This window comes from Acipenser ruthenus, chromosome 4 (assembly GCF_902713425.1).
Source record: "Acipenser ruthenus chromosome 4, fAciRut3.2 maternal haplotype, whole genome shotgun sequence".
Taxonomy (NCBI): Eukaryota; Metazoa; Chordata; class Actinopteri; order Acipenseriformes; family Acipenseridae; genus Acipenser; species Acipenser ruthenus.
This window is the reverse complement of record NC_081192.1, coordinates 22,297,990-22,325,895: the sequence shown is the minus strand read 5'-3', so window position 1 is coordinate 22,325,895 and position 27,906 is coordinate 22,297,990. Positions and strand designations below refer to the sequence as shown.

At 36.8% G+C, this 27,906-nt stretch overlaps 2 protein-coding genes and 3 non-coding genes across 5 annotated transcripts; 4 read left to right on the top strand and 1 right to left on the bottom strand.

Moving 5' to 3' along the window:
* On the top strand, positions 1–74 carry trnat-agu (transfer RNA threonine (anticodon AGU)). The gene has a single exon. It is a non-coding gene; the product is annotated as a tRNA-Thr (tRNA).
* A 1,184-nt stretch (positions 75–1,258) lies between these two features.
* cmbl (carboxymethylenebutenolidase homolog (Pseudomonas)) lies at positions 1,259–12,083 on the top strand. Its single transcript, XM_033998423.3, has 6 exons — positions 1,259–1,336; positions 6,487–6,701; positions 6,900–7,007; positions 7,767–7,909; positions 7,999–8,090; positions 11,765–12,083. The coding sequence occupies exons 2-6, from the start codon at positions 6,487–6,489 to the stop codon at positions 11,942–11,944; spliced, it is 738 nt and encodes a 245-aa protein (XP_033854314.3). The 5' UTR covers positions 1,259–1,336; the 3' UTR covers positions 11,945–12,083.
* Positions 12,084–15,160: 3,077 nt separating this feature from the next.
* LOC117399680 (ubiquitin-conjugating enzyme E2 variant 2-like) lies at positions 15,161–25,443 on the bottom strand. The gene is made up of 4 exons (XM_033999003.3): positions 25,316–25,443; positions 24,063–24,211; positions 19,684–19,809; positions 15,161–16,400 (listed from the first exon to the last, which is right to left on the bottom strand). The coding sequence occupies exons 1-4, from the start codon at positions 25,329–25,331 to the stop codon at positions 16,254–16,256; spliced, it is 438 nt and encodes a 145-aa protein (XP_033854894.1). The 5' UTR covers positions 25,332–25,443; the 3' UTR covers positions 15,161–16,253.
* Positions 25,444–25,749: 306 nt separating this feature from the next.
* On the top strand, positions 25,750–25,837 carry trnay-gua (transfer RNA tyrosine (anticodon GUA)). Its single transcript is given in 2 exon segments — positions 25,750–25,786; positions 25,802–25,837. It is a non-coding gene; the product is annotated as a tRNA-Tyr (tRNA).
* Positions 25,838–26,040: 203 nt separating this feature from the next.
* On the top strand, positions 26,041–26,113 carry trnaa-agc (transfer RNA alanine (anticodon AGC)). Its single transcript has one exon. It is a non-coding gene; the product is annotated as a tRNA-Ala (tRNA).
* Positions 26,114–27,906: the final 1,793 nt, after the last annotated feature.

Below are 27,906 nucleotides of genomic sequence, written 5' to 3'. Positions count from 1 at the left end.
GGCGCCGTGGCTTAGTTGGTTAAAGCGCCTGTCTAGTAAACAGGAGATCCTGGGTTCGAATCCCAGCGGTGCCTTTTATTTAATAATTGTTGTTATTTTAACATACATATTGTAACTGAACAGTTATATGGAGGCATTTAAATAGTGTTTTGCATAACAGACTGGTATACTATTTTGCACACTTGACTGTAAAAATAGATACAGTAAATTGTTTACATTTTTGATGGTACTTGGTGATTTTATAACGTGCTTATTCAAAATTATTAAACTGGATTTAAAACCATATTATATTTGATATTAATGCAGTTGATAAATGGGAAGGAGTGTGTGTGTGTGTGTGTGTGTGTGTGTGTGTGTGTGTGTGTGTGTGTGTGTGTGTGTGTATGTCTGTGACTTCCAAAACAGGCCTACTGTGTCTGCAAGAGATCACACATATTAATATCTCTAATCACGATCTGTTTCTTTGACATGTAAACATATACTTTAGATTTGTGTATATTAACTGATGCTGACATTTTATTTGTCATGTTATTGTAAATGGCTGCACTTCTGTAAAATTCAAATTTGTAATATCTATCTATGCATCTATAGATTTTTTCCGTGTATGAACTTCAGACATAATTGCTTCAGTGTTCGCATCAGAAACTGTTTTGTTTTGTTTTTTTGGGTGTTCAGTTCGTGTTCATCTGAAATATATATATATATATATATATATATATATATATATATATATATATATATATATATATATATATATATATATATATATAACATTTTTACAAATATACCGCACAAAATTTCAGGACGCATTGGGATATATAAATACCAATTGTGGGTGTGAAACTCAGCGTGGGAATGATAAATCACAATTATTAATTTGTCAGTGCGGCACTGGTAGAAATCTGTGTGTATGCGCATATATATTATTGCGGCTCACTCAACACGGCATGCCAGAATGTTTTTTAGTAGTTGTTATACTATATATATATATATATATATATATATATATATATATATATATATATATATATATATATATATATATATATAGTAACAAGTTGTTACAAAGCATACAATTGAAACACACTTTGGAGTTGGAGTTATTGGGTTGGTACTGTGTACCGTATTTCTTTATTTAGGCTATTTACTAAATTGGCTTCACTCCAAGAGAAAAACTGATTTCTATCGCTAACCATGAATGATGCTGTTGCGAAACTACCGTTCTTGCTCAAATTTGTCGCGAGAAGAGAAGGCGTAACTTATTCACAAAACTATACACATACTAGAAGCAGGGCAGTATTCCACAGAACAAATTAAGCGAACAAGTACATTCAAGGTAAGAGGGTATTTCCTTGATATATATCGCAAGAGGGGGCCCATTCTTAAAAAAAGGGGTGTATAGAACTCATGGTAGTCAGTGTGCATGTGCAGTATCATAAGGGAAGAGTTGTTTATTATTATTATTATTATTATTATTATTATTATTATTATTATTATTATTATTATTATTATTATTAGTAGTAGTAGTAGTAGTAGTTTTTTTGTTTGTTTGTTTGTTTGTTTTTTAAACTGAAAAACATTTATTAATACCCGAGTCCATCGAGCTACAGTTTAGGATATTGGTTTCTCCTTCTTGCCTTTGTACAGAGAGCCAAGAGAGACAGTAGTCGTCGTCGTCCTAGTAGTATTTAACAATGTCACTGTGACTAAGCAACAATCTTCAACTGTGTCAACAAAGCAGGCAGGCATGATAAATGTTAATAGGGCATATGACAATTAAACATTAACTTGTCCCCATTTCCCATTATATTGTGTCAGGGACATTTAAATATAATAAGTACCGTAAGGTGGCAATACCAGGAGTTTGACTGTAATGAAATGTTACTAAGCAAGTTGAGAAATACGAGGCAGGATTTACAGGAAAGTTTGGAAGTGCTGTTTCATACCCATGCATTTTGTTATATAATAGCATTCAATATGGCTCACCAGTGATCTTTTGTTTTTATTTAACCATGTCAGTATGACTGAGCAACATTCAATTACTGTGTCAATAAAGCCTATGTGGTGTTATTTTGTGGTATTGGTTAAAAAGTAGTACACATGATTTTAGCTCAGAAAACAAGGAAATGTCTACCTGAAGGGGGTATGATGTACTGAGTTTGGCCCTTAATTGAGGGTCCCAGCTATTTTCGCCTGTTTTATTTTTACTGTTGTTAGATTTGTGGCTATAACTCTTTAACTATAAAGGTTACAGGTACATGTCATACATGATATGAATGTCCACACACTAGGCTTTCATAAAAAAAAAACAACGAAATAGTCTGAAACTCATCCTGTTCAATACAGATAACAAAAAACACAGAAAAAGAGAGACGCTTTTTAGAAAAAAAAAATGGTTTGTAAAAAATATTGTAGCACAGCCAGCTCAAAACTGACAGCTTCAACATGAAGGGAATGGACATTTTTTTTTAACAAATTGGATAAAAAAATGAATTAATTATGGCCATATATACAACCGGACTAAAAGCAATCAAAAAATATATATTAATTGAAAATGTGCAAAAGAAAACAAAAAGGAAAAAAAAAACATTCAAATTATTTGTCTCAGGTACCCTGCTCATGTGGCACAAGATGGGGTTGTTCACTGTGGCTTGAATAGCCAGCAAGGTGGCACCAGGGCAACATAACCCAAACATAAAAAACCCAACATAAAAAAAGCTGCTGCTCCTGCTCTACTCCCCTTCATCTCCTCCCTCCTCAACACCTCTCTACTTTCTGGCATCTTCCCCTCTGCCTTCAAATAAGCCTCTATCACTCCCCTCCTCAAAAAACCTACCCTCGACCCCACCTCCCTCCAGAGCTACCGTCCTGTCTCCCTCCTACCCTTCCTCTCCAAAACCCTCGAGCGGACTGTACACCGCCAGCTCTCTGCTTTCCTGTCCAACCACTCTCTGCTTGACCCTCTCCAATCTGGCTTCCGCTCTGCTCACTCCACTGAAACCGCCCTCCTGTCTGTCACCAACTCACTTAAATGTGCCCGAGCTGCCTCTCTCTCCTCTGTCCTAATTCTCCTCGACCTCTCTGCTGCCTTTGACACTGTTGATCACTCTATTCTACTATCATCTCTTGCTGACCTGGGGATCTCTGGCACTGCTCTGGCCTGGTTCTCCTCCTACCTCTACAATCGCACTTACCAGGTAACCTGGCGTGGAGCAACCTCCACACCTCACCCTCTCTTAACTGGAGTCCCCCAAGGGTCAGTCTTGGGTCCTCTCCTGTTCTCTCTCTACACCCACTCCCTGGGCCCCCTCATCGCATCCTATGGTTTCTCATACCATTTCTATGCTGATGATGCTCAGATTTTCCTCTCCTTCCCCACCTCTGACTCCACCATCTCCTCCCGTATCTCTACCTGTCTGTCTGCTATTTCCTCCTAGATGCACTCGCATCACCTCAAACTCAACCTCTCTAAATCTGACCTCCTTTTCTTTCCCTCCTCCTCCCCCTCCTCTGATCTCTCTATCTCTGTTCCTCTGGAATCTACCACACTCTCTCCCTCTTCCTCAGCTAAGAACCTTGGAGTCACCCTGGACCCCTGCCTCTCTTATTCCCAGCACATCTCCACTCTGGCACACACTTGCAGATTCTTCCTGAGCAACATCCGAAGAATCCGACCCTTCCTCACCAACTATGCTACCCAGCTCCTGGTCCAGGCCCTGGTACTCTCCCGCCTAGACTACTGCAACTCCCTCCTGGCTGGCCTCCCTGCGTCCGCCACCCGTCCGCTCCAGCTCATCCAGAACTCTGCTGCTCGCCTGGTGTTCTCTCTACCTCGCTTCGCCCACGCTACTCCACTACTCCGCTCGCTCCACTGGCTCCCGATCACCGCTCGCATCCAGTTCAAGACTCTTGTACTAGCCTACAGATGCCTTGATCAGACTGCACCCAGCTACCTCCAGACCCTCATCTCTCCCTACACCCCCACTCGACCTCTCCGCCCCGCCTGCACTAGAAGACTGGCTCCACCTCCGCTACGCTCCCCTGCCTCCCGAGCCCGCTCCTTCTCCACCCTTGCTCCGCAGTGGTGGAACGACCTTCCTACAGATGTCAGGACTGCCCAGTCCCTGACCACATTCCGGCGCCTCCTTAAGACTCACCTCTTCAAACAGCACCTGTAGAACTCCTCTGTTGTATCCTGGGACACTATCACCCTTCATTTAAATATGCTTTATTTTGCTCTTATCTGCCCCCTATTTTACTGCATTTAATCCTGTACCTCAGAATATTGTAATCTGCCAAGTGTTTAATCTGTAGTATTTTGTACTTAATCATATCCTGATGTAACTATCACTATTTAATCATATCCTGATGTAACTTTCACTATTATCTGCTGTATTATTGAATTGTGGTTTGTCACACTTGAGAATTATTGTATTTCTTGTTCTTATTGTATGACTTATATTGTAACACTTGAATGTATTTGTATTTGCTTGCGATTGTAAGTCGCCCTGGATAAGGGCGTCTGCTAAGAAATAAATAATAATAATAATAATAATAATAACCCTAAACAGCGCTTGTCTCGTGCATCTGATCCACAAACATGAAAAAAATATATATATTTATCGGAAAATAGGTCCTCGTGCCTTCGATGTCGCCATTTCTCTTATTTTGTTAAGATTTTGTGTGAAAATGTTTGTTACTGCACCGAGGTAGGTCTGTCTTTAGCTCAGCAGCAACATTCCAAAACACTGCATTCATGGCGATCTCCTAATATGATCATCTACCGGAAATATACAAATAGGATCAAGCATTGAATATGTATAATTGAATATGTATAATATCACTTTCATACATGTATGTGGATTTATTATTAATTGACGTACTGCCCACATCACAACCAAGATATGTAAAATATCTCTTTCATACATGTATAGGCCTAATCAATCTATATGCCACGTCGCAACCAAAAATGCGTGACATACTGGAGTGCTCAGAGAAGCGTTTCGCCCACGTGGATTCATTTACACTTGTACAGTACGTTACTAAGGCCCTACCTTTTTCACGGTTGTGAAAAACGTGACATGGACCGTGAAATTAATTCTTCACCGTGAGAACTGTCTATTTTGTGAAATTTTACCCTGCACTTAAATCCAATTAAGTTATGTGTATCAGTCCAGGTTCCTGATGTGATTATGAGCTTGTTTCAATTTCAAAAATAAAACTGGACAGGATTGATTGACACTTAACAGCAGCCAGTAACCATCCGGGGCAGGTTTAGTATCCTCGGAGATCTAAACTGATATTGTTAAGCGAGTGAACATATTGCGAGTGTCCAAAATTAATTACAAAAATCTACAATAATTAGTGCAGCGGATCACTTTTGCATGCTAGTGGTGGAAAACTATTTTGTACAACCTGCAATGTTTCATTGGATCACATACGTCGAGTTACAATCCAGTGGCATTTAGACTCAGACAGCAATCAAAAACTAAAACGGTTGCGGATAGTGCACTTACGGAAGCGTCCTAGTGCCAATGAAAAAAAAAAAATGAACAAAAAAATCTCCTAGCTAGGAGAAAAAAAGTCCTACTTACTACTTTTTTTCTCCTAGCTAGGAGATAAAAAGGCCTATCTAGGCGATAAAAAGTCCTACGTAGGACCTTTTTTCTCCTAGCTAGGAGATAAAAAGTCCTAGCTAGGAGATAAAAAGGCCTAGCTAGGCGATAAAAAGTCCTAGCTAGGAGATAAAAAGGCCTAGCTAGGAGATAAAAAGGCCTAGCTAGGCGATAAAAAGTCCTAGCTAGGAGATAAAAAGGCCTAGCTAGGAGATAAAAAGGCCTAGCTAGGCGATAAAAAGTCCTACGTAGAACTTTTTGTCTCCTAGCTAGGAGATTTTTTTTTTTCATTTTTTTTTTTCATTGGCACTAGGACGCTTCCATTTGCACTGAAATTAACTACTATGATTAGGCTAAATGATAATAGATAAAAACTAAAAATACAGCATTATATTAATTAATTTCACGGTAAAGTGATTTATGTCTGTAGCGTACATTAGAAAAATACTTTGTTTACATAAATTGTAGCTTTTAATAAAGATTCTGACATCATTTTAAAGTTTAAAACAGTTTGCTATGTTTTAAAATGTTATGGTAATACATTTAAAACAAAAGACCGATCTACAGGGTGGTCAACGATTAAAGTTTATAGTTAGAAAATGCCAACTGGCGAGAACTCTCCAGTTAAACTTCAGAAATTCAAGCATTCGCAGTATAGGTGATATCTACTTTTTTCACAGTCTACCAATTTCCTGTGACACCGGGCTTTAATCAATCCTGATTTGATACTGATATGGTGAGACAATGTTTGTATAAATATTGAACTGCCAGGGATATATAAACTGCCAGGCACATATACAAATAAACAGACAATTCCCATACACAGGCTGTGTTACATTACAACTATACTTTGTCCTGTTTTGTTTTAAAGATGGCAAATGAGGCTGCACCTTGCCCCTGTGACATTGGAGACAAGATGGACTATGGAGGAAGAGGAAAAGAAGTACAAATTGAACACATCAATGCATATCTAACAAAACCATCAGTCAAAACCGAAAAAGCAGTCATAGTGATACAAGATATTTTTGGATGGCGACTTCCTAACACAAGATACATGACCGATATGCTTGCACAAAATGGATACATGTAAACACTTTGAATGATTTTCCTTTTTTTGAACATATTACTGTAAATCGTATATTGTAGAGCATAACTTTAATAAACACTAAATATCTATGATTATTTATGTGACTATTTTACTGTAAAACTGTTCCTGCACTTCATTTGACTCAAAAAAGCCAACTTTGTACCATTAGTCGAACTTTTATGTGTCTTTGATTAAAGGGCCATCTGTCCTGACTTTTTTGTTGGGAAGGATCCTTGGAACCCCACTAATGACTGGTCAACATTTCAAGAATGGCTTAAAGACAAGCAACCAACTAAAATAAACAAGTAAGTTCAGGGACAAGAGCCTTGATTTATAAGAACGTTTGAAAGTGCTAACAGTGAAGGGTTAAACTGTATGTTTAAAATAAGGGTTATGGAGGTTCACAATAACAGTCCTTCACTCCTGTCCTGATAGAATGGTCTCCAGTTCAGATAGATCGCGCACCTACATTATAACTGTATTTAAACTAGATGACCATTATGCCTAGTCTAGAGGTTCAATTGCAATAACTGTTATTGTGTATTACTAATAATCTTAGAATGCTAATCTTTGAATAATGTAAATACAAGAAATAAGTTTGATTGAATTTACTCACTGTGGTCAGCATGGATTAAGATAAATAGTAAAAATGATTACAGTTGCTTCCACAATCCTTACATAATGGAACCAAACAGATGGAATAGTGTGTTGTTATAAAACCACTGCTCGAACATTTTGACACCCCAACAGGGGTGAAAAAAGCACATACAAAATTGCAATTTCATGATATTGTGTTAATTGATAACAGTGACATAAAGGGGTAGATGTAGTGCAGTGCAAATAATTGCGGATGCAAGTCAAAATGCCACCTGTATTACTCGTTAAGTTGTCTTTTTTCATGAAGCTGTCTTTTTATTTAAGTTTTAAGATGGCACATCAGAACTAGCATGCATTTGTTCTTTCTCTCTGTGTCAAAACCAGTGGTTCTAATGTTTAATGTCACTTTTAACAATGCTGGTCAAAAGTGCTTACCATAATAATGGCTTCTATTCATTTTTTTCCAGAGAAGCTGATGTAGTCTTGAAATATCTGAAAGAGCAATGCAATGTCACCAAGATCGCTGTGATTGGCTTCTGCTGGGGTGGAGTGGCTACTCATCACTTGATTCTGCACTACCCAGAACTGAAAGCTGGAGTTTCTGTTTATGGTGAGTCTTGTCACAGTAATCCGTCAAGCTATTTCATTTCTTTATCAAAAAACAAAAACAACAATAACACTTGTTTTATTTATTTACAGGAATAATTCGTGACAGTGAACATAGATATAATTTGCACAGCCCAACATTATTTATTTTTGGTGAAAATGATTCTGTCATTCCACTTGATCAGGTTGGTAGACTTCTTTTTTACTATTTAGTTTTAGATGCACCTATAATAATATACATCTTACCTCACTAGCAGTGCTTACATAAATGTATTCCTGTACATAATGTATAGTAGACCCTGATATTGATCTCAAGAATGACGGCTGTTGACAAGCCATTGGAACAGGTGGTAGCATCCACAACAAGCGTAAAACTGTAAATAACAAAAATCTATATGTATTAAATGTACATAAAAAGATAAACATCACAAGGAATAGCCTATTTTCATTCATGATGCTTTAACAATTATAATAATAATATAGTTATTTGAATGCATGTTGAATATCTCAGTATCAAATGTGAAGTAACATTAAGATTTACAAAGTTCGAGTGAGGTAGCTGTTTATAATCAACACTATTTTATGATACTAAAAGTGGTATATACTAAACACATACAAATATGACTCATCCAGTCCTTCCCCAATTACTTATTTGTATTACATGGGTGGAAGTTTTTCATCTATAGACGCTTTTCCGCTTTTCCAAAACAGCATCAATTCTTCTAGGTACACTTGCACACAGTTTTTGAAGGACCTCGGCAGGTAGGTTGGCCTAAACATCTTGGAGAACTAACCACAGTTCTTCTGTGGATTTAGGCAGCCTCAGTTGCTTCTCTCTCTTCATGTAATCCCAGACAGACTCGATGATGTTGAGATCAGGGCTCTGTGGGGGCCATACCATCACTTCCAGGACTCCTTGTTCTTCTTTACGCTGAAGATAGTTCTTAATGACTTTCGCTGTATGTTTGGGGTCGTTGTCATGCTGCAGAATAAATTTGGGGCCAATCAGATGCCTCCCTGATGGTATTGCATGATGGATAAGTATCTGCCTGTACTTCTCAGCATTGAGGAGACCATTAATTCTGACCAAATCCCCAACTCCATTTGCAGAAATGCAGCCCCAAACTTGCAAGGAACCTCCACCATGCTTCACTGTTGCCTGCAGACACTCATTCGTGTACCGCTCTCCAGCCCTTCGGCGAACAAACTGCCTTCTGCTACAGCCAAATATTTCAAATTTTGACTCATCAGTCCAGAGCACCTGCTGCCATTTTTCTGCACCCCAGTTCCTGTGTTTTCGTGCATAGTTGAGTCGCTTGGCCTTGTTTCCACGTCGGAGGTATGGCTTTTTGGCCGCAAGTCTTCCATGAAGGCCACTTCTGACCAGACTTCTCCGGACAGTAGATGGGTGTACCAGGGTCCCACTGTTTTCTGCCAATTCTGAGCTGATGGCACTGCTGGACATCTTCCGATTGCGAAGGGAAGTAAGCATGATGTGTCTTTCATCTGCTGCAGTAAGTTTCCTTGGCCGACCACTGCGTCTACGGTCCTCAGCGTTCTTTGTGCTTCTTCAAAAGAGCTTGGACAGCACATCTGGAAACCCCTGTCTGCCTTGAAATTTCTGCCTGGGAGAGACCTTGCTGATGCAGTATAACTACCTGGTGTCTTGTTGCTGTGCTCAGTCTTGCCATGGTGTATGACTTTTGACAGTAAACTGTCTTCAGCATCCTCACCTTGTTAGCTGAGTTTGGCTGTTCCTCACCCAGTTTTATTCCTCCTACACATCTGTTTCTGTTTCAGTTAATGATTGTGTTTCAACCTACATATTGACTTGATGATCATTAGCACCTGTTTGGTTTAATTGTTTAATCATACACCTGACTATATGCCTACAAAATCCCTGACTTTGTGCAAGTGTACCTAGAAGAATTGATGCTGTTTTGAAGGCAAAGGGTGGTCACACCAAATATGGATTTGATTTAGATTTTTCTTCTGTTCACTCACTTTGCATTTAGTTAATTGATAAATATAATCTATTAACATGTCTATTTTTGAAAGCATTCTTACTTTACAGCATTTTTTCACACCTGCCTAAAACTTTTGCACAGTACTGTATATATATATATATATATATATATATATATATATATATATATATATATATATATATATATATATATATATATACAGTGCCTTGCAAAAGTATTCAGACCCCTGACCAAATCTCCCATATTACTGAATTACAAATGGTACATTGAAATTTCGTTCTGTTTGATATTTTATTTTAAAACACTGAAACTCAAAATCAATTATTGTAAGGTGACATTGGTTTTATGTAGGGAAATATTTTTAAGAAAAATAAAAAACTGAAATATCTTGCTTGCATAAGTATTCAACCCGTGCTGTGGAAGCTCCCAGTTTACACCGATGAAATAATTGCCCTAACTAGGACACAATTACCTTACCATTGGCCTCCACCTGTGAACCATTAAAGTTGCTGTCACATTTCCTGGATAAAAACCTCACTGTTGAAGGATCTTTGGTCAGGCTGTGAATCTGAAGGAAAATGAAGACCAAAGAGCATTCTACAGAAGTTAGAGATAAAGTAATACAAATGCATAGATTAGGGAAAGGGTACAAAATAATATCCAAGTGTTTAGATATCCCAGTGAGCACAGTTGGATCAATAATCAGGAAGTGGAAGCTGCATCACACCACCCAGGCACTGCCAAGAAAAGGCCGTCCCTCAAAACTCAGCGCTCATACAAGAAGGAGACTTGTGAGAGAAGCCACAGAGAGGCCAAAAATCACTTTGAAGGAGCTACAGAGTTCAGTGGCTGGGAGTGGAGTAATGGTGCACCAGTCAACCATATCAAGAGCTCTGCATAACACTGGCCTGTATGGGAGGGTGGCAAGAAAGAAGCCGTTACTCAAAAAGTACCATCTGAAAGCACGTTTGGAGTTTGCCAGAAAGCATGAGAGTGACCCAGCTGCGATGTGGGAAAAGGTTTTGTGGTCAGATGAGACCAAGATAGAGCTTTTTGGCCAAAACTCAAAGCGCTATGTGTGGCGCAAACCTAACACTGCCCATGCCTCAAGACACACCATCCCTACAGTGAAGTATGGTGGTGGCAGCATCATGCTGTGGGGATGCTTCTCATCAGCAGGGACTGGGCATATTGTTAAAACTGAAGGAAGAATGGATGGAGCAAAATACAGGGAAATACTGCAAGAGAACCTGCTTCAGTCCGCTAAAAAACTGAAGCTTGGGAGGAAATTCACCTTTTAGCAGGACAATGATCCCAAGCACAAGGCCAAAGCAACATTGGAGTGGCTCATGAACAAAAAGGTGAATGTCCTACAGTGGCCCAGTCAAAGTCCTGATCTCAATCCCATTGAGAATCTGTGGCACTATTTGAAAATTGCGGTCCACGAGCGTAGTCCAACCAACCTGAACAACCTGGAGCAAATCTGCCAAGAAGAATGGGCCAAAATCACTCCGACACTGTGTGCAAAGCTGGTACATACTTACCCCAAAAGACTTAAAGCTGTTATAGCAGCGAAAGGTGGCTCTACCAAATATTAATGTGTGGGGGTTGAATACTTATGCAAGCAAGATATTTCAGTTTTTTATTTTTCTTAAAAATATTTCCCAACATAAAACCAATGTCACCTTACAATAATTGATTTTGAGTTTCAGTGTTTTAAAATAAAATATCAAACAGAACGAAATTTCAATGTACCATTTGTAATTCAGTAATATGAGAGAATTGGTCAGGGGTCTGAATACTTTTGCAAGGCACTGTATAAAGCTAGATAATGCCTTAACCTTTTCTCCATCACCCTTTATTTTTTTTAGGTGACCACCCTTCAGAAGAAACTACAAGAAAGCTGTTCAGTTGATTTTAATGTAAAAATATTCCCCGGCCAAACACACGGCTTTGTCCACCGCAAGAGGGAGGATGTCAACCCCAAAGATAAACCTTTTATCGAAGAAGCAAGAACAGATTTGCTTAATTGGTTAAAGAAATATGTTTAAAATAAACAAATTATGTCACAGACTGCAGGGAATAACTATTTGGTAGCCTTTTGCATACTGTACCTGTGTCATCATCCTCCCCCCCCCCTCCCCCCTTTGTCAATAAAGGGTAAGAATATATATATTTTAATCACCAGTGTGTCTGGTTTATAGTTTCTTGATATCTCATTTTTTGTTTTTATAAAGTATTTGGTGGTTCATCTCTAATTTAATCATCAGTAGTTTGTCATTTATTAAATCATCTAGCATCAGCATTGGAGGTGACACGTTACTGCAATAATATTACTTTTGTCAATAACTAGGTAATACGACACGTTAGATTTTTAACAGGAGTAATACTATTACCGTTATTTTCCGCACCAAAAAGAAAGTTCGTCCCGTTACCTTTTCTTTGTGTACACCTACATTAGTGGTCTTTTCTTTTTTAAAGCCAAAGTAAATTTCAGTTTCTAAACAAATCAAATATTAGAAAAGTACTGTATCACAGTCTATCGTTTTACCAAATAATAAAGTGGAATACAGTAGTTGTGTGCCTTATGTAGGTATTCACTTCAATTCAGGCCAGTAAGATTTCAGTTTACAAAAGAGCCCTTATTTTGAAAACTCAGTGTTGACAGGTATAAAAAGGGCAGTTTGTTTATATACCCCCACTGATGTCATGAGCTTCAAAATACTTTTATTTGCACCTAGGATAATAAAAACGACTGATAAAGCAAGCAGATGTCCATTAAAATTCCTATGTTGACCAGTTAATCCGGGTCTGGTAGACCGAAAAGCACCAGAGGGATTTCTGAGATTAACTGCCTGAAATATAGAGTAACATCGCCCTCTTGTGGATAATAAAGATAGTGTTGTTTGAGACTCTCAATGAAAGTCAATGGACTACGATTGAGGATTTTTTTTAATAGTAGCCTACTTTAACCCTAATAGTACCCGTTCAGTGTAGTACTTTTTCTAAAAGAAAAATGAATACTGCAAGTCTCTCTTGCTCATTAATTGTTTTTATTGCCCAGGTCTATACATTTTAAAATAAACCCTACCTTTAAAAAATAAATAAATAAATAAATAATCGGGTTAATTTAATACCTGCATGTAGAAGTGTCATGATTCCTGCAGGATTCCCATGCGGGCATGAATACAGGTCTTGCAGGATTGCTATGATTCTTCACAATTCCTGCACATCCAATAGGTTTGCGCGGAGTCAAGTGACTTCCGCATAACAACCGGTAGCCGCTGAAAACAACGTTGTCAAGCTGTGTAACATACGACCGGTGGACATGGCTAATTATATTGACAAAATACGTGCCCCCAAAATAATAGAAAACTATTTTCTGGGTCATAATAATAATAATAATAATAATAATAATAATAATAATAATAATAATAATAGCTAGGACTTAAGAAAGCCCCCCAAAATCGAAGCTCTTCATTTTATGAAATCTTACAATATTAAAGTCATACAGTAAAACAGTCATACATCTATATACAGTATAAGTTTGGTTAATTTTAATGGAGGAACGTTGGTAAAGTACACTGCCTTGCTCAAGGGTACAACAGCAGTGTCCCACAAGGGATTGTAATGTTAGTGTTTATTTGTTGTTCAGTTTTTAATTTGTAATACTCTTTATTGGGTGCCCTGTCTGTGTTTCTGACTGCATCATAACCCTAGTGTGTCCAGCTTCGCACCACACCCTGAGAGAGAGAGTTGGCTAGCGGTAGGTTAGCGCCCTCGTTAACGTTGTTTTGGGCTGTGTTTTACCGTATTTATTTATTTATTTGGGTTCGTACCTAGGTTAAACTAGGAACCTGGGTCACGGACCTGGTGTTAATGTAGGTAAACTAGTAAGTAGTACAAAAAAAAACAAACAAAAACAAAACACATTGAGTAAATGAATGCATAATGCTCTTATTAATAAAATTAATCTTCGCACTACTAATGTGTTACACTATTGTGCTTATTTTTTTTTTAAGTTATAATTGTGTTTTACTGTAATTTATACTGCAAGTATAACTATGTTTACCATGAATAAAATGTTCGCTGCAGGTGGTTCTCGAGTCTGCTGGACTAGACCCTTCTTCATGCTGCCCATGTATAGCAGAAAGCCACTTATCCCTTTTCTGTCTTATCTGAGCTTAAACGCCTCTTCGAAAGTTAAAAAAATGACAGCCGCTTGTCTTTCATGTTGTCGTGGTTGTGGCATCCAACAACCACACAACTCTTCGGCATCGTATTAAAAATAGGTGGTAACAACTCTTCAATTAATAAAGGAAACAGAATCTGTCTTGGTTTGTTTTCAGCGGCTCCGAAGTTTCTATGCGGTTATTAATGTGCCTACGCACCAAATTGCACGGATGTCCGCGCAAACATATAGTATTTCCTATAGAAATCGACCAGGATTTTTTTTTTGTAAGGCAAATTTCGAAATACAGAAATTAATCAAATATGCTTTCTTGTCAAAACATGTGACCTTTCTCATGTTGTATGTACTGTATAACATGACATCATGGTTTAATTCACAAGAGCAAAGGGGTTCCCAAGATATAGACTTTAATAGATTTGCAAATCAAATGTCGGAACAGAGAAAGGCAGGCCACAGCCCCTCAAATCACAGAAGTTGGAAGAAATTCTTGTTAACGTCTTATATTTTCTTCTAAATCAGGCAAGCCAATTCTTTAGGCAACATATAACCTTCGCTAGAAGTGAGATATGTATGTAGCCTCCTGTTTTATTTATTTATTTATTATTATCATTATTATTATTATTATTATTATTATTATTATTATTATTATTATTATTATTATTACCCTCACCTAGATTTACTAACAGATTTACTGACTGAACACATAATTTTATGATCTGGAATATAAATACACGGCAGCAGATGTTCAAATTTACATATATAGTCTGGAATTTTAAGAAGCCACTGCAAAAAGAAAGAAAGAAATCACGTGTCATTTAACCCTAAACTTTAGCAACACAATTTAGTAATTGTGGACGACACATTCCAGCAAAGCCACAGATTCTCTATAGGAAACACCTAAAGTAAATGCCAGTAGATATTCCTGTACTGCCCAAAATCAGGGCACTCGCATGGAAAAAAAAACATGACCGAACATTAAAATACAAACACATTAATTAACCCAAGCCCATTTTCACTTTATGTGATCACAATCCTTAAATTGTACTTGTAACTGTATTTTCAATTTCTTGACACATTTTTCACGTCAGAATTAGCTTTATTTTCGTTACAATACACAACATTAAAAATAAAAATATGCGTGGGAAAAGAAAAAATACCTAACGGCACATAAAAATAAAATGTGTATCATTAGAATCTTACATTTCATACAAGAGCCAGACTAATGCACTTAAATGTTTGATCTCTGGGAGAATATAATGGGGAAATGTGGCAGTCTGGCAATTGCGGGTTCAACTTCCACATTTTCAGTACATCTCAATGATAATATTGCATGCAGCTGAACTTGAAGCTGGATGCATTACAATTACAACAAAGTCTTTTTCAGAAATGTATAAAAAGGAATGCTCTGAATCTAAATGAGAAGTGTCAAAAAGGAAGTCCATACTTACATCTCAGACAAATCACCTTTCCATACACCTATTGTCTTATTTTTTTTCACGAAAAGTTAAATGCAAGTTTTAGCAGAACAAAGACGCTAAACAAATATTTGCAATGTCTTACGTGTCACACAAAAGCTGCTTTACAGAAATCAATTGTTTTGTCATGAATACAGGTATCAAAAACAACCATTAAAACACTGTGACACTACTAGTAGTCTACACCCACAATATTCATTAACAAAACCAGCAACATATTTCAGTGCATCTGCTAGATTTCACTAACAAACGTATTTTTTAATTTTGCAGCTCTATTTTATTAAGATGTTTTTTTTTTAAGCATGCCATTATATATACACATCCTATTTCTGTTTACCAGTACATTTTTTATGAGATAGATAGAGATAGAAGATAGAGAGATAGCTCTGCAATGACCTGAACTTTCATGTCATGTTTTTTCTCAACTTTTAAGTTTTCACATATAAAATACTTCAAGCTTATGTTCCACAAACTGTGCCTTAAAGAAAAATAACAAAATTGTGCCGTTTTAAATTTTTGTTTTAAGCGATGCCTCACATAATGGGCAAATATTTTATTTTACTATTACAAATGTCCCACTCCTGCACCTGCTGATGAAATTCTTTATGTGTGGATGGTAAGCACTGCGAAAATTGACATGAAATTTTAGGAGAATAACGTTTTAAGACAGAGGGTTATAACAATCTATTAAAATTAATTGCTGTAGGCCTGTCCTTCAGGAGGCTGTGGAAGCTTCATATTTTCTTTGGACATCATTAGGCGCCTTAGCTCTTGAAGTACAACTTTAATGCTATAGGAGTTTTGCCATTTAGCAAGAACAGGTATGCTACGTGAATCCACCTGTTAAAAAAAAAAAAAAGAAAGAAAACACAATTCAACATGAAACCAACATTGAAGCCAAAAATTCTGTTTTGTTTTCTTGGCTACTTTAGAAATTAGACTACTGATTTAATCTAATGTACCATATTAATCTGTAATCATACAAAAACTGCCCTGTTTTTTATCACTTCTATTTTGTCAAAATGTGGGATGATAAGAAAAAAGCCTGAAAACAGCCATGGTATAAAATAAAGTCAACTTATATCTAGTTTCTAATCAGCAGTAATTTTAAATTGGCAGATCTGTTTCACCATTCAGGTTATATGATTGATCCCATTGAACAAACACACGCACAATTAAAAAAAAAAAAAAGTCTACCCTTAACTCAACATTGTATAAATTATTTACATTAGCTTACAGTGAAATTAAAATATGAGTCTCACAGGGCTCATCTTTCATCTGTGCTGAAAACTTTCAGTTAATGGTAACTTGTCCTTTTGAGTTTAAACATTGCGTGTCAATTAATTTGCATATTAGTAATCTCTAAGGTTGAAGGGAGTCATGCTTTGTTTTGTTAAAACAAGTTTGTTCGCTAGCTCTGCAATGACCTGAACTTTCATGTCATGTTTTTTTCTCAACTTCTTGAAAAAAAAAAAAAAAAAGAAAAAACACAATTCAACGTGAAACAAACATTGAAGCCAAAAAGTCTGTTTTGTTTTTCAGATTGCATTCATGCACTGTTAACAGAAACCATTGGACAATGTGTGAATACTATAAATCACACATTAAATGTCACTTGCAAAATTCAATCTATTGATTTATATAATGCATATTAATTAAACAAAAGTTGTAATAAAATCCACTACCAAATTGTTATACATACTGTGGCAAGTCTATATGGCGCCGCTGCCATGTATGAAGAAGGGCATATTATGTCAAAACATGGGGGGAGGGGGTGTACCTATAGCGGTTGTATTGCTTCAGTAAAATATGTACTGAGTACCTAGTGTACAAGAATATGTTTGAAACATACAAAATATATTATTATTATTATTATTATTATTATTAATAATATTTTTAGTAGTAGTAAAATGTGACGGTGACTGATAACCTGCCTATGTCCGCTGCAGTTAGTGCTGCTGCAATGCAAGCTTACTGTATATATCGCAAGCAGCATCAATTACGTGTAAATAAACGAGCATTTTTATTTAGATTATAAAAACATGATTACTGTTCTATATAATGTATTTTTAAACTACATGTGAATGTTTTATTCCGTATAGATTACCTGTAAAATAGGATTTTCAATCCAATATAAACAAGTAGCTATGGTGACGTCACCAGTAAATGATGTAAATTAGTACCATCGAAGGTTTGAACCTTCCTTTGGTAATGTGTTCTGAACCTTCGAAGGTCAAAACATACCCTTCGTTGCAGCCCTAAGCAATTATTAATTATTAGATCTGTGTCGCTTCTGGTGTGTACGGTTCTTTTATATTTTAACGTGCTTTAAACTTCACATTTAATGGAACGGAAACAAATCATTGCAGAGTTCTTTAATTAATAACAAACTGAAATCTTTTCGTCTCACTAATTCATTATGTAGTGCATAGACAACTGAAACCAGTGCTTAATTTGTAAAGAAAAGAGGTGTTGTTGCGCAAGCAATGACAATAATACCTTTCTTAAGAAGCGCACATTCAAAATCATAAGCAAAGTATTAGTATGTGAAGAAAAATAAACTAAAGGAAAATGCAATACAAAAAAAAAAAACAATATGCCTGTATAAGCCTCATAGGCACATAACAGAAGAGATTGCAAAACAAAAAAAGGGGATTTCTATTTAGGCTAGATAGTTGTTAGCTTGGTTTGTTTTTTAGTCTCTATTAATTAAATTCTATTCATTGAAAAAAAAAAAAAAAGAAAGGCAAGATAGCCTGGCCGTTGTTATTGTTTTTATATATTTTTTATAAAAACAATAAGAACGGAAGTTAGCAGAGCAATGTTCCTGCGTGGGGGTGGGGGTAGGAGTACAGACAGGCATGAATGCATTTAAGCAGCAGTATAAATCAGAAGCAGTGGTATTTCAAAATAACAGAAGCCAGTTTTCACTTTAGTGAAGTAGGCTACAATATTTTTTTCATTAAAAACTTGTTTATTGAAATTCATGTTCAGCTTTCATACTGAAGCTTGTTGTGTACTACTCATTCAATCACACAAGTAGTGTAGGAATTTGCTTTTGTTTTGTTTTCGCTGTGCGCTACGTTTAACACATACCATTCAGTTTGTTCCATTTGTTTTTTTATTTGCTGCAGCTTTCTTTTTTGTAAGAAAACCAATGCAATTTTTTAAAATGTCAAGTGTCTGTCGCATACAGTGTCCCAGTGAATTTATTTTGGTAGTTATTTCTTTCCATGTTTCTTTTCTTAATGTTTTTTGGCCTTAACAGGTCAATTTGTGGAAATTAGTTTTCTTTTTGGCCGGTGCCATAGTTGCATCAAGGTTGGAGTCTGCAGAAGCCACAGCTCGATCCTATTATACCTGCTGACTTTCTGTTCACTATACCACTCATTTATCTTTGCCAGATGGATCTTATTTTCGGCGTTGCAAATCTATTTATAATGAGATGCAAATTCCGATCTCTCCTTTATAATGAGCAGTAATGTATGCTTTACCAATACACCTAATAGATGTAATATGGCTCTTATATGCTTAATTGAGGTAGTATGTTTGAAAATGCATCTTTATTTGATGTTTTCTTTTTTTTCTCAAATTGAGGTGGGGAATTTGGGCAGTGTCTTAAATTGAAGGCATATAAGATTATATATTATTATTTGTTTATTTAGCAGACACCTTTATCCAAGGCGACTTACAGAGACTAGGGTGTGTGAACTATGCATCAGCTGCAGAGTCACTTAGAATTACGTCTCACCCGAAAGACGGAGCACAAGGAGGTTCAGTGACTTGCTCAGGGTCACACAGTGAGTTAGTGGCTGAGGCGGGATTTGAACCGGGGACCTCCTGGTTACAAGCCCTTTTCTTTAACCACTGGACCACACAGCCCCCTATATAACAATACAATTTATGCTGTGAATATGGAACTTAACTTAAGATGTTTTGTTAAATTCAATTTATTATCAGAATCAGTATCTGCAGATTTTTTTTTTAGAACCAGCCTCCCAAAAAAAAATCCCGATCAGTGCACCGCTATTAAACACACAGATCTCAGCCTTTTTAGTGGGCACCTCTGTCAAGCTGATTATTTAAGTACCATTGAAGATTAAAAAAATAAACAAATACTTACCATTCCATTGGAATTATTTATTCCATTCATATTAATCTTTGTTACAAATCTAACAGTTGGTGCTATTTCTGGATATTTAGGTCCGCACTCTACTTTGAGACTGTATATTCTGTTTTCATAGTTAGTCTAGAAAAAACAAAAAAGAGACAGCATGATCAGTACTTGCATTTTGTAAAATCAGGTATAAAAGAATAATTCAATCTAAAAATCTAAAAAGAAAAACTTAACACAAGTTTTTGTGTACAAAAGCAAAGGATCCCCAGTAGTGTGATCTAAGGGGCATACATGTGAGATCAGATAAAATGGTTCTTAAACATAAAGTAATATGGAGATAAGCTCAGAGCTTAAACTGTGTGGCAGTGAAAAAGTTCATGTTCACTGGACACCACCTATAATAGAACGTCACTGAGAGAACAGAACTGTGTACTAACAAAGCACCTCATCTGTATCATTAGGGGAGTTTCCATGTGTGTTCGAATTTTTCTCGAGACATTGTGCTCGAGCCGAATGAAAAAATTATCCTATAAATTTCGGGTTTCCATTGACTCAGTTTGTTTTACTTGAGAAGACCCTCTTTTCACCTGACGCCATGCAAATGAGGAGTTCGATATGCAAATTAGCCATGCATAGAGTTCTTGTGGTGTTTTCGCAGACAGCTCTGGAAAATGTGGTTTCCATGCACAGAGAAAAGGTACACGATAGAATCTCACCTAGAAATCCATAGCTGTCAGGTGACATCTTGTTTGAATGAAACTAAAGCACAGTGTTAAGCTCATGTAATAAACCTGTGATTTGTAAATGCCTCGTGCCTGGTTGTTTAATAATGTGTTTTACTGCTCTTGCCCAAAATTTTTTTCAAATGTCCATTGGTGGGGTGGCATATCGTTAGTAGTAAATAATATTTCAACTGATTTATCACACAACTTATTCATTAAAGATAAAAGAAAATAATTAACCCTAAGGTATATAATGAAACTGTCCAAACCAGCTATTGCAGATCACCATGGCTGAAAACCGGCGGAGACGTACATTATAGAAATCTGTGCAAGACACTTTCCACGTATGCTACCACTGCTGTCTGGATTGGGAGCAGTTTCCATGTGAAAATGGGCGTGGATTGCTCATGTTTTACGTCATGCTCACGAATAAATGAATATTTACCGTATCCCTCTCTGTGGCCGTTATTTTCGGCCACAAACCTGATCCTCTCGAGCTGTTCTCCCAAACGTGAATGCGCATCGCCACTTCACGTGTAAATAACCACACATATAACTCTCCCATTGATAGGGCCAGAGGTTAAAGCAATGCAACAGTGAAAGGGTTCATTTTAATGGGCAACACTGGTAATGGAATTTAACCCTTTGCGGTCCGTTGTCGGACCAGGTCCGACATTGCAATTATTCCTATCAGGTCCATTGTCGGACCCTGTCCGGCATCATTATAAAAACGCAAAAAACGGGTTTCTAGTCGTTTTTTCAGCAGAAAAAGCCGAGAAAACCATTCAATGGCCGAGTGGGAGCGACAGGAGCCGAGACAAGCCGATAAAAAAAAAAAAAAATAGGGGCGGTCATAAGGAAACAAGCTATCTGATACAACACCAGCGCACAGAGACTATCACGGATATTTGCAGAGCTTTTTTGAGATATTATAGTAATAAAATAATGACTTGGATTGCATTTTTGAGGAGTTTGGTGATAAAACGAGTGATCAGGAGATGATCGATCGGTATGTACGACTATTATTATTTATTTATTAGCATATGTGAAACCTAAATGCGCGTGTGAAAATAAATTAGACCTGGCGTACCTGACGCGCATTTAATAAATGGACCGCAAAGGGTTAAGTATGACAATTGAAGAATACAGCTGTGTGCCAAAGTGTACTGTCTCCCATCTGCATGCAGCTGTAATTTCAGGTCATCAATACGGAAGCTATATTAGGTCAGAGGTCAATGACATAGTCAACACAATAAGCGTCTAAGGTTAATACAACCCTGAATATATTAAGCCACTAACTCAAATAGTTTCTGAGATATGAGGCTTTGGCCCCGAGGTAGGGACAGCTTTGCAAAAAAAAAAAAAGTCAGGAAAGCGTTAATGTTTCTTCTGGCTTAAATAGGCCCATATGCAGTAGAAGCTGGTTACACAAGCTTACACAACTTTTGAACAGTCAGTTAATGGGCCATCAGAACTTGTGGTTTATAAATGCATTGGTTAAAGTTTTAGTGAGCACATACTAGTACTCTCATTGTGTCACCCAGCTGTGGATGCATATTCCCAAGTACTAAGTTTAGAACATTATAACATATTAGCTCTGATAGTTGGAATTTCTTTTTTGCACAATATAAGTATGACATTTATATAAAAAAATAAATAAAAGACAGCTGTTCTAAAAATATGAAACCCTAATTGTTAGTGTACAGTAAAACGTCGCATATCCGAAGTCCCTGCCTCCCTGGTTCTGCTTTCTTAATATCTCTGTCACGGTACTTTGTGCTCTTTCTTGATATTGCCAACAGCCGATAAGCAGCTCGGTTTGAATATTGCTTCGGCTATTTTAAACAAACGGCTCGTTAGCACTGCGTTTATGAAGCTTGCTTTGTTTAATTCAAATGTATTTAAAAGCTACAATACGCTGCCAATATCAATAAACCCATTGCACACAAAGAAAAAGCTGTCTCGACTGGTGTAGTGAAACGTCACTGCTACACGCAGCTGACTGACCCACGCACACAGCCCGCCTCTTAAAGGGGAATGCACCAAAAAGCTCATTGCTATAACGCTTTCTTTCTGTTTCCATTGCAGAAGCTGCAGTTGCTGCCAATGCCATTACTCTTGTATATCTTGGTATATAATATCTTTAAGTATTCAGATTTTGACTGTAGCCAGACAACTTTAAGATCTGTAAAACAATTTAAACCTCTTAATCTTTTGATCTGCTTATTACCCTTTTGTATTTAAGATTTTGCACTATCACTTACATTTTACTTGATTTACTGTGTTCCTTTTGGGACCATATACTGCATGATGGGTAAAAATCCAAACAAACCTTCAGAATATGCAGAGAAAATGTTGACCAGACATGTTTTCTAATATCAGCACGTCTCCCCGGGAGCTTCCCGATCAGACATGCATTTTTGTGAAGCCATGGCGACATTTGTCGTCAAGGAAATAGCCGCGCTGCCTATGCAGTCCAAACAGCATATGAATTACTTGGACTGCTGTTTTCACACTTAAACTTAGTAAATGCTCTAATAGAGCCAGTTTGGTGGCCAAATACTGATGCTTAAACCTCAGTAACCAGCAAAAGGTTGGTAACATACCTTCAGTTGGTGAACAAATTAGGTGTACCATGTCACTCATTTTAAAGACCACCCTTACCAAGTTGGATAGTGTGCCATTTTAAAATTATGAAACGTTAAAATGTTTGCTAAACTTTTATGTATTATCAAAAATATGTTAAATATAGTAGCCAGCTTTAGTGTTATATGCAATCTGTTATAGTGCTGAATCGGTTATAATATGGTAAGGTCGTGGCTCCCACTTCCCCCATAATGCAAACGTTGGGCGAGCGATCCAGATATGCAGTACAAAGCATTGCAAACTCGATGCGGTGGACAAAGTAAGAAAAGGTAAAACTCAAGCAGCAGTTTCAAAAGATACAAATGTTATAGAATCTACATTGCGGGGATGGCTAAAAGACAAACAAAAACTAAGAGGTTTTCTTCATAAGATTGACTCCGAAGAGGGCTGCTTAAGGAAACAAAAATGCTTATTCACTTGGTTTCTGCAGGAACGTCAACAGGGAGGGGGGGGGGGCATGAAAGCATATAGGGGGGGTGCCGACATCAGCGCAGGCAGAGCCGAGTGAGACAAGCTGCTGTGTGAATGTGCTGCTGTGAGAGTGCAAGACTGTTTGTTGTTTTTGATGTGGCCCAGGCTAACGGGCAGAGAATAATCGTCCCAATAAACCGTGGATTTGAGTATCAGTAAATTGTGTGTGTCTCCTTCCTTCATTTTACACCATATGCTACAATATTAATTTGGCTTGTGGACATTGTAAAAATGCCAATATTCGATATATGGTGAAACACAAATAACACGGTCTCCTAATTATGGACCCGACAACCACATTATAACAGAGTAGCACTATTTATAAATGCAATATTATTCAAATTATTTTCTAGATGTGTGCTACAGTGTATCATACAGGTAACACAATGTAGTTCCTCTCAAGTCACTATTTGAAAATTGCTTTTAAAAATATGGCACTATACCTGGTAAGCAATGTCCAAAAAGTTCAGCAGATGTTATTTGACTGCATGGATTACATTACCTGCTTAAAAATGCTGCCTTACAGGGCAGGTTGTGTGCGCTTACCCTTGGTGGTCCAATGATCATTCCTGTCCATCTGGTAAGTGTCATATCTTCATCGTCTTCAAGGCCCCAACTGACAGTACCATCACCTACTCCTTTCTGTCCTTCTTCAAGCTCTTCCAACAAGCGGAAATTACGAGGAACTTTAATTCCTGCAGAAAGGAAAAAAGTTCCTGTAATGCAGACTGCAAAAATGCATCAATACTGCAACTGGGGCTTTAGTTTATAAAAGTATTACTGAAACATTATAATTGTTTAAAAAACAGCTAAAAACAAGTGAAATAAATGTTCAAAGTGCTAATTGTATAATGTAACTGTAAACATTATCACATCTGTTCAGTATACTGTTATTAAAGCACTTTTTTTACTGTTATATTGTTTAAAAAGCACTATAACACTAAAAAGGTTTGCATTAACTGTTATTACAAACCCAATAACTGACAACTCAAAATGCAAACATTATTTGTCTGGAATGCAGTGCGACATGCAGACCTGTACTTAATAGTTACCTATCATCAACCACATACACATCTGCCAACAATACTATTTATTATCAAATCCAATTTTGATGCATGCGATTATGATTGTAAATACTGCCGCAGGCAAAATGGCAAAACGATTTCACAGATGTTAGTTACGTTTTAATAAAATCTGTACAAGTATATTTTGTTGTAATGCTTGTTCTTGTACATGGCTATATACTGTATTTGTAAATGCCACATAATACACAAATACTAAACGTATTAGACCTCTAATTAAGATTATTTTGCCAATACGTATTTATTTTTTCTTGTCTGACTGAATTTGCCAGGCCCGAGTAAAAACTGTACTTCCTGAACAAAACGATCACTGCAGTGGTGTTAACACAGGCAAACGCGTCTTACTGAGCAAAAATAAACAGTTGGAACCATAAAATAAATTCGATTTTGACTTGTACTTCTAGCGTCTACTCGACTCTTATCTTATCATTTCATTTGGACAGCACCCTTTCCTTCATACGATTCTGTCACGGTTTCATTCACAGCGTGATGAGTGACTGCATTGAAAGACTTTTCTTGCTCGATATAGCAGAAACACGTAATAAAACTCGTTGCACAAAGAACCCCCAAATTGCTGAAAGCTTTTTTTTTTTTTTTTTTTTGGAGAAAATGCAGCTTAAACCCCTGTCATCCTACACCATGTGTCGGACCTGCAAAAAAAAAGAAAAAAGTGTATTTTTTTTCTTTTTCTTTAAATAACTCAGAATTAACTCAAACCTGTGGAGGCCGCCATCTTGTCCAGCCGAATCTAGAACCGCACAAACCCCTGACATCACAGTCACCTGGGCAGCGCGTCACCACTGCGCCGAAACCACGCTGTTTGCCTTAATTTCTTGAGAGGGGGGTCAGGGACCATGCGAGAGATAATTGGATCTTTTTATCAATAAATATAATAACGAGTTGCTTCTAATTGAATACAGAATTCAGAAAAAAAGTGCGTTTGAAGCCGACGTAATACATTAGTTACTTTGCAAACAGTGCAACATTACGTAATATAACATTTTATATATTATTAAGAACCATTTTATAAATAAGAAAAGTGAATAAACGCACAGGTAATTTCATGTTTTTAAATTTCTCACCTTGTGCCACTATTATGTATATGTATACACATCACACTGTAGCTACATTATCTGGTGAGAGACTGTGTCCCTTCGATAGCTCAGTTGGTAGAGCGGAGGACTGTAGTGGAAATGCATTGATATCCTTAGGTCGCTGGTTCAAATCCGGCTCGAAGGACTTTTTTGAGTTTTTTAATCTTATTTTTAAAAATGTTTATTTAAATCACAACATAATTTCTATGATACTTCTTTTACTACCAGATTCGTTGTTGTATGTGTATTATACTTTCAGTTTACGTGAGCGACCAGGTATTAGTTGTTTGTAAACATTTCATGCCAATGCTACACTAGTCTGAAAACGTGTGATTACACTTTCAGAAGGGGGAATTAGCTCAAATGGTAGAGCGCTCGCTTAGCATGCGAGAGGTAGCGGGATCGATGCCCGCATTCTCCAAATGCAATGTTTATTTTTTCAAACTTAGGAATTATATATATATATATATATATATATATATATATATATATATATATAAACTTGATTGACCAATTGGTGTCTTAAAACTAAATGTTCAGCATAATAACGCTCAAAAGCACCCATGGTGCCTGATGATAATAACTAAGTGTAGTTACAGTGGGGTAGATGTAAGTATTGTATAGGCAAAGTGCAAAAATTGGAGATGCAAAATTCTAATTACATTGCAAAAATCCAATTAAAAAAAAACAACACACATTAATATCAATAAAACGGTAGGCTCCTGCTCGCCTTCACTAATCAAGTAGGCAAGCCATACTGCATGTGTGCTGTCATTTAAGTGAAATAAAAACTGTTTGCAAACATTATCCTTTTTTCTATAAATCTAAAATTATATTTGACCGATTTACTTTTCAGATCCACGTGTAACCTTTCACATTTGGATACTGCACATTCAGCTGCAGTTTTGAGTGCTCTTTAATTTTTGCTGTGTAAATTACATATGACCAATAAAACACCATGACGTTTTTTTTTCTGAATATTCTAGCCAAGAAGCAACTTTATTTTATATACCACGCTGAATTTACGAGTGTACTTCCAAACATGTAATTTGTCGCAGATACCTATTCAGACCGTTGATGTGGTGGTCCGTCTTACTTTAATACACACAGTCTCGATTTCATTATCGATTAATAGTAGAATACTCACTTTAAAAAAAGTCTCAAGTAAAACTTCAAAAGACGATACTGCACTGTCCTGCGCCGTGTCTTGGTTTTCTTCGGTGGAATGTAGAGGGACAGGGTTATCAAACAGCTAACCCTTAGATGTTGCATTAAAAAAAAAGGTACCGCTTTACATTGCGTGGCAAACATTAATATTAAATAGATATGCAAGAGCATATTAAATTAATATTTAATAGAAATGCAATAGTTGGTTGCTAAATGTTAACCAAATGTTGATTGAAAGTATAATACATGTCAATTTATATTACGCTTTGTTACCCTTGAAAATGTGTAATAATGTCCAATTGTTTACATGTCTATTGAAAATACAGTTAATCTGACTTAAATGTTAATGTAAAGTAACAAGAAATAATTTAACGTAAATTTAATATGCAATTGCATATCTGTTTAATATTAATTTATGCCACGCAATATAAAGCATTACCTAAATTTCTTATGCTGGAGTACACTTACATGAGGAAATATGTCCACTTTGTCAGTCAGAAAGTGCAAATGTGGTAACATTACAGCAGAAATCAATATTTTGGAGATGATTTTTGTGAAGAGTCTGAATCGGATTCATTTGCTTCCCGAAGCGGTTTGTGGAAGCAGAGCTCCTTGTTGCTGCTTGACTTGAATTTCTTTATATTTTTTATTTTACTTTTACAATGGACCGACTCGTACTTGCAAGGGGCCGACATACTCGCGTGACTGTTTTCCACTAGGGGTGGGCGGATCGATCCAAAGTATCGATACTTCCGATCCTGACGTTTCATTTTTGAGAATCGATCCTCACATAAAAATATCGATACCAGGTGCTTTCTTTAGCCAGTGATTTTTTTTTGATTTTTTTTTTTAATGAAACTAAATGCGTGTCAGATATTGAAAAATGAAAATAAAATAAAATGAAATGTAGCACATTGTTGTTTAGGATAGGAACTACTTCTCCTTCCTCCCTCTCCCTCCGCTCCTCATATAGCTTATACACAGGCACGCCGAGACACACGCAGTCACTCAGTCACAGACAGTCATGCACTTAAACGAGAGTGAACG